The sequence below is a fragment of the Trachinotus anak genome, unplaced genomic scaffold (genome assembly GCF_046630095.1).
Source record: "Trachinotus anak isolate AG129_WGS33_773 ecotype Australia unplaced genomic scaffold, CSIRO_AGI_Tana_v1 ptg000018l, whole genome shotgun sequence".
Classification (NCBI taxonomy): domain Eukaryota; kingdom Metazoa; phylum Chordata; class Actinopteri; order Carangiformes; family Carangidae; genus Trachinotus; species Trachinotus anak.
In genome coordinates, this window is record NW_027273869.1 from 18,641,759 (window position 1) to 18,648,968 (window position 7,210).

A 7,210-nucleotide genomic window follows, 5' to 3' on the forward strand; every position below is an offset into this window, starting at 1 on the left:
CTGTAACCACTCACACCTGATACAGATCTTGTTTAACTGGCACCAGTAAATACCACTCAAGCCCCAAGCGAGCAGTGTAAGGTTTAACACGACCTGTTTTATGTTGAGAAATGTTCACTGGTTTTTCTCAACCTAGTAAATTTATTAGTCAATTTTCACGCTTTTGTGTTTACAGTATTAAATGAGTTTTAAATGGATGATCAATCTTTTATGTTCTCTTCATAGACATAATAGTTTGACTTAAAGTCCTTAGAATGCTTCAAAACATTTTAAAGTCATCCTTTCACTAAAAGAGAAACTTTTCTTCCAGGGCTCATATTAGAATCAAAATGGTTTTGAACTTGTCTGGGTTTGTTTGTTTTTCTGAAACCCTAAATTTGATATATTTGAGATGACATTCTGCACTGCATATGGATGTTATTTATGACATTAAAACGGCTTTATTATTATTTAAATTTGAAAATGTGTCTGGCAGAGTGAATGAGGTGCCCATCATGACGGCCGGGTGCAGGGCCTGCTGAGGTCAAGCCAGCTGGACACAAATGGGCCTGTTTTTTGGGCCTACTACTTTGGCTGCAGCTAATAAAAGAATAAATTAAAAATATTAATATTAATAAACTTGTCAAGATACAAACAAACAAAGCAAGTGAATAGATGAAATTTAAAAATCACCTCATCTCAAATCAACTGTCTTTCAAGTACAGACAAAGTTAACATGTTAAGAGCAAATGGAGAAAGGGAAAGGTTGAGAAACATATTAACTAAGTGCACTGAGATTTCTCTCCTGCCTTATTTAGCTCCCAGTTTTCTGTGCGGAGTGACTCACCTGCTACTACACGATCTTCGTTCCACCCTCCAGTCCGCTAGCGGCCGCTGTTGCCCAACACACAGGTGTTAAACCCAGAGGAAACAGGAACACAGAGGGCGGCTTTTAACCAGAAAACACGGGCTGTGTGCAGCTGAGGAGCAGGGAGGAAAAGTCTAGCACCACAGCGGGCATTGGACACTGCGAAGGCCGGGAGTGGGAGTGCGAGCTGCGGGAGAGGAGCCCACGGAGCCCGGTAACTCCCGGAGAGTCGTTCCCCAGACTGAGGCAGAAGAAGCAGGACACCGGGGAGAAGCAGTGGGACAGGAAGATGGAGACCCCAGGTAAACTTTTCCTGTTGCGTGGCAGACAGACAGACAGTGGAGCAGTTATTCTGGGGCAAAGGAACAGAGTTCAGTCTTAAAACTATGTGTTAACCAACCAACACAAACCATTCAACCTGTAATTTACTGCTGAACCTGCTTTAGTTGTGTGTTACTCACAGTCACCTCATGTTAAAGTCGGTTAATCATCATTTAGAGCATCAATCCGAACTTCATAAAAAATAAAAAAGCTGATTTTACAGTCAACTGCATTAAATTCTCTTGTATTATTGATGAAAACAGTGATGGAAAGTACTTCAGTTAGTTACTCGAGTGTAGTACTTAAGTGTAACTCTGAGGTACTTGTACTTAACTTGCAGGTTTTACACACAACTCAAGTATTGTCAGCAAATTTTACTGAAACTACCAAATACAAAACATTTCCATTTCTGTGTGTTAAATTTAGGACTGCAGCTAATCATTACTTTAATTACATATTAATCTTATTTTGTTTGGTCTATGACTCATCAAAAATCATAAGAATAAAACTAGAGCTGAAGGTGGTGCCTTGTTTTGACCCCTCATATATTGAGATTACAGTGATACATTTACTTGAGTACTTTAATATATTTTTCCAGTATCTGTACTTGAGTACAGTTGCTGATTATTATTCTTTCAATTGACGGATTTTTGTCTTAGAGCTGTAGAAGTGCTGTACATATGGTTAGTAGCTTAGTCTGTAATAAAGCATCATATTTTATAAACTGATGATACATGTTATGTTTGTAAAATGTGAATTTGCAAAGTAGCTTGTAACTATAGTTGTTAAGTATAAGTATAAAAATAGTATAAAATGGTAAAAAAAAGTTTAAGCTTAAATTATATTATGATAATATATCAAAATAACACTAAAATGGACAATTCTGCTGCGTAATGTGTCTATTTAGTATCTTAAATACATGTTGCTGACAATAATGTACTATTAGTTAAGTAAGATTTTGAATGCAGGGCCTGTAATGAAGTATTTTAAATAGTAGTATTACTTCTTTTATTGAAGTAAAGGGTATATTGAATAGTTCATGCTTTCAGTATCAGTAACACTGACTTCCTCTGTTTTCACAGTGTGAACAACGAGCTCAGTGAGGTTAAACAAAGCTTGGCTGGAGTAAGCTAAGCCTCCATAACCATGGCTGACAGGCCGTTTAGTTTTTCAGCCAACAGGCGCATCATCGCCGGGTTGCTGGTCAATCTGCTGTCCTCCATCTGCATTGTTTTTATCAACAAGTGGATCTACGTACACTATGGCTTCCCCAACATGACCTTGACCCTTGTTCACTTCGTGGTCACCTGGCTGGGACTCTACATCTGCCAAAGAATGGACATTTTCTCTCCGAAAAGCCTCCCAGTTCGCAGGATTGTGTGGCTGGCTCTGAGCTTCTGCGGGTTCGTGGCCTTCACCAACCTTTCCCTGCAGAACAACTCGATAGGGACATACCAGCTGGCTAAAGCCATGACCACACCTGTCATCATCCTCATCCAGACCACCTACTACAAGAAGACCTTCTCCACCAAGATTAAACTGACTCTGGTAAGGAAAGCTTAAATCATCTCCTGAATGTTGTTTAAAGCCGTGACCACACCAACCCAAACCAGACGGCTCTTGCCAAAGCATGCTTGGGTTGGGTGTTGTTGCATAAATCATCCGTGGGCGTCATGCATTGTGAAGAGATGTACAACGTCCAGTGAGAAGAGGAAAAGAGAGTCTAGCCAATTCTTTTTTATGATCTTGAGAAGCTAATGGTCAGTATTGGATGATAAATATGGAAAAAAAGCAACAAAAAAGTGTATATACATATATACAGTATATATATTTGTGACCTGTCTGTTTCTTTGCCGGTCTGTCTCTCCAGGTGCCCATAACATTAGGGGTGATATTGAACTCGTACTATGATGTGCGGTTCAACCTGCTGGGGACAGTGTTTGCATCGCTGGGTGTTCTGGTGACATCGCTTTACCAAGTGGTGAGTAAAAATACAGCCTGGAATAAAACGTCTCCAGGACAGGAAAGACAGGGCAGTTTGTGAAACTGACAGGAATGAAATGATATCTTTTTTTTTCTCCACCTCCACCTGTCTGTCTCTCTGCCTGTCTCTCTCTCTCTTTCTCAGTGGGTGGGGGCTAAACAACATGAGCTCCAAGTGAACTCCATGCAGCTTCTGTACTATCAGGTATGACTCAGCGCTTTATAATTTAATATCGATAATATCACTGAAGCAGCAACTGAATAATATGTTAATCCTGTGAGTATAATAATTAAAGGAGACATTTAATACTCAGTATCTCCTGATAGAGACTCCCATCCTTTATTTTCTCTGTAACACAGCTGCACAGTGGCTTTCTGGTGGAACAGGCTTCTGGACTGACTGGTCTTGACTTCGAACTCGTTGATTTTGACACAGGACTTGAGACTTGACTTAGTGCTTATTGGCTTCAACTTTGAACTAGTTGGTTTTGATTTGACTTGGTAGATTTAACCTGGGATTTGAGTCGGGTCTTGTTCCGTTTCACTTCAGATTTGACCTCAGGATTTTGACCTAGGACTCGTCGGCCTTGACTTGGGACGTGCTGTGATGGTGATGTTGCGTGTTGTATTACTATGTAATGAGATGTCATGACGGTAACACGGTGACTGTCCCGTCAGGCTCCGCTGTCATCAGGCTTCCTGCTCTGCATTGTTCCTTTCTTTGAGCCGCTGACTGGAGACGGAGGAATATTCGGACCCTGGTCTCTGCCTGCTCTGGTCAGGCTCAGCACGATGCACACAAACGCACAACACAGTTGAAACACACACTGAACACACACCTGCCAGCCCTTATTCTGCCAAACGTAACAACTAATTTGTGCTTTAATTTTGTTAGCAGCTGGCTCCAGTTCGTGTTGCTGGGGTAACAGTGTTGTCCTTTTGTTGCCTAGGTGACAGTGCTGTTCTCAGGTGTGGTGGCGTTCCTGGTTAATCTGTCCATCTACTGGATCATTGGAAACACCTCAGCTGTCACGTATCCTTAACTGTGTGGGGGTCCTGTCTGTTGAGGAGGTTTCTAATCTTGCTAATCTTGACGTTTCAGGTTTTTAGGTTTATTGTTTATGGAGGGACTCTGGAGGTATCTTAGATATTAGCTGTAATATTTCAGATGGGTTTTGTGTGTGTCGTTGTTCTCCTGACTCAAGTCCGCAGCTACAACATGTTTGGACATTTTAAATTCTGCATCACCCTAGTTGGAGGTTACCTGCTCTTCCACGACCCGCTGTCTCTCAACCAGGTGAGTCTTACTGTGCTGCTCTCATGATTCAAACCATCAACCTCCAACCTCATAACTGACCTCTCCAAACCCTCTTCTCTCTACCTGTCTGTCTGTCCACCTGTGTCTCACTCAGGCCCTGGGGATCCTCTGTACTCTGGCAGGCATCCTGTCGTACACTCACTTCAAGCTGGTTGAACAGGAGGAGGGGAAGAGCCGCCTGGCGCAAAGACCATAGGGTGACTTACCTGTCGATCCACTGCATGGACTCCTGCCATTGGCTGCCCACAGTGTGACTGGCGGCGGAGATCTCTTTATATTTGTTTTATTTTGTAATGAGTATTTTTTTTAAGGAGAGGAAAGAATTTCCTCTGGTTCCCAGACGGGGTTAAAAGTGTACGACGTGTCAACACATCCTCTGCTCCTCATGCTCCTCCCATGGTTCTTTGCTCAACAACGCTGATGTTTAAATTTTTAAGGGAAACTGAAGCTCATCACATCGGCAGCTGGACTTTCCCTTTTTTTTCTGCCGCTGACATGAAAATGAAAAGCTGTGTTAAATTAATTTAAAAAAAAAAAAAAAAAAATCAGACAATACCATCTTTGTTCTCATCTAACGTGGATGAAAGAACGTGCACATGAGTTTTTAAACAGACAGATGCAGGAAATCACATTCAGCTTCAATTTCTTCCCAGAATTCACTGCAGCTGTTTGTGGCATTCTGTTGATGGATTGAATCAAAAGGAGATAACAGCGTGGGCAGTTAAAGGACGGTGAAAGACCCTTCGAGCAAGGCAGCGAACCTTCATCTGCTGCTGGAGGCATACGCTGTCATGAGAACAACATGGTAATAGTAATGATATTAGGAAAAATAATAATGGTATTTTCTCTCCTGCTAGTTCTGTTTGTCCAGCAGAAAACAAAGGCAGCTCAGCACACACCCGAAACAAATATCTCAGCACGGTACATTCTCCTCCTGGTGTTTGTGCTTTCAGATACTCAGAGCAGCTATAGTGTTGGAAAATATCCACATTTCTGACAGCAGACATCCAGACAGGAGAAATGGAAAGGGAATCTATCAATCATTAATGATCAAGTGAACGACTTGATCGTTGTGTGTACCTGCTGTTTCTGGACACTAAACAGTCCCTTAAACTGCTTCTATAAGCTCTTATCTATGAGGGGTTTGTTGTTGAATGAAAATATTTTTGCTTTAAGTTTCCAGTAAAATTAGAAGCCAGTAGAATTTATGTTAGTTAATTCAAGGTTGTTTTTTTTTTATATATATATATAACTGCTTGGCTGCATCATTCATAACTGTCCCCTGTTTACCTTAAAGCCATCTGCCATGCGTTTGTAGTGAGTTTAAACCATGGCTATTTTTACAAAAATCTGAACCGATCCTTCAATAGAGCACGACGCTGACTTAGAATGACAGTCAGACTATTTTCACAGTTTATTCTAAAGACGCATTTGCACGATCAAATCCAGTCTCTATTAATCTTTTGTGAAGTTTACACTTGGATAGCGAGCGGTTGAATAAAACTGGATGGAGTTATACAACAAATAAACAATGATCCACCTCGCAGGTCATCACTATAAAGCCAGTTTGCTATTAATCAACAACACAAATTTGCTCCTCATTGTTTTCAAAAGTTGATCTCTGTGTGAAAAATGTGCGCAGATTTACTTTACTGATTTTTCTGAAGTATTTCACTGTTGAAATTTTTGTTGTGACTGAGCCTTTAAACAGAACAATTATCTGAGAGCAGGAACAGCACCAATCCTTTTGTTGTCACTGATTAGATAACTTATCTTGCTTTAAACTGAGTGTTTATGGTCTGCAGTATTTCAACTAATAGTTTTGGACTGATCTTAGTCTCGTTCAGTGTTAGTTTAAATTATTTCTTTCTTTATTTTATTTTTTATAAGAACCAATTAAATTTTGATGACTGTGGCTGTGCAAAAGTTAGTTTTCCTGCACTGAGGATCACAGGTGGTGATTGATCCCAGCTGCTGTGTATTTAATGATTGAAAAACTTCTGTCAGTCATTTTACTGCTGAAATAAAACTCTAATCTCATGCTCCTACAGTGATGTTTCATTACAGGAAGTCTGGATTGACCAGACAGTGTCTCTCTGTGAGGTACTGCAGCCTCGCCATGTGTAGCCTGACTGCACCATGACAGAGATTCATTATTTACATTTCACTTTACTGTGTTGGACATGTTCAATCTGTTGAATAAAGCTGATTTAGTGACTTTTCATCTGTTTGGATTGTTTGTCTGCAAAATATAAAAAAATAATAAAGTATGTAAGTAGAAAAACCATTTTACTGTTGTAGCTGCTTGAGGTGGAGCTACAGTAGTTTGAACTGTTGGTGGCTGCAGGCTCTTCACTTTCAGCCTGGAGTTAAACTGCAACAGTGAGACACCAGTAAACCTGCTGTCGGTGGATTACATTCATTCCTTATTACCACACCTAAAATGTAGTTTTCCTGTGAACAGCTCCTCTGTTTAGCGTTTCTGTGGCACTGAGCTTTCAGTACCACTGTATGTATGTGTGGGTGTGTGTCATCCACACTGTGTCAATAAAGCTACAACAGTAACCCTTCACACACACAAGAGAGTGGCTGTGCTGGGAGGAAAGTTCAGATGAATGAATGAGTGGAAAGAGTGAATGTTTAAAAGTATCTGTAGTCTCCTGAGAAGGAAACTCTGACGCTGTAAAACACCCTCACAAAGAATCTACTGTGTTTCTACTGGCAGTCTAACTGTTTTATTT

At 40.7% G+C, this 7,210-nt stretch overlaps 1 protein-coding gene across 1 annotated transcript; it reads left to right on the top strand.

The window, feature by feature from the left end:
- Window positions 1-893: 893 nt before the first annotated feature.
- Window positions 894-6,693, top strand: slc35e3 (solute carrier family 35 member E3). The gene is made up of 8 exons (XM_071502142.1): window positions 894-1,149; window positions 2,251-2,716; window positions 3,039-3,149; window positions 3,297-3,356; window positions 3,830-3,928; window positions 4,102-4,184; window positions 4,364-4,448; window positions 4,564-6,693. Exons 2-8 carry the CDS (start codon window positions 2,315-2,317, stop codon window positions 4,663-4,665), a joined length of 942 nt encoding a protein of 313 aa, XP_071358243.1. The 5' UTR covers window positions 894-1,149; window positions 2,251-2,314; the 3' UTR covers window positions 4,666-6,693.
- The last annotated feature ends 517 nt before the right edge of the window (window positions 6,694-7,210 follow it).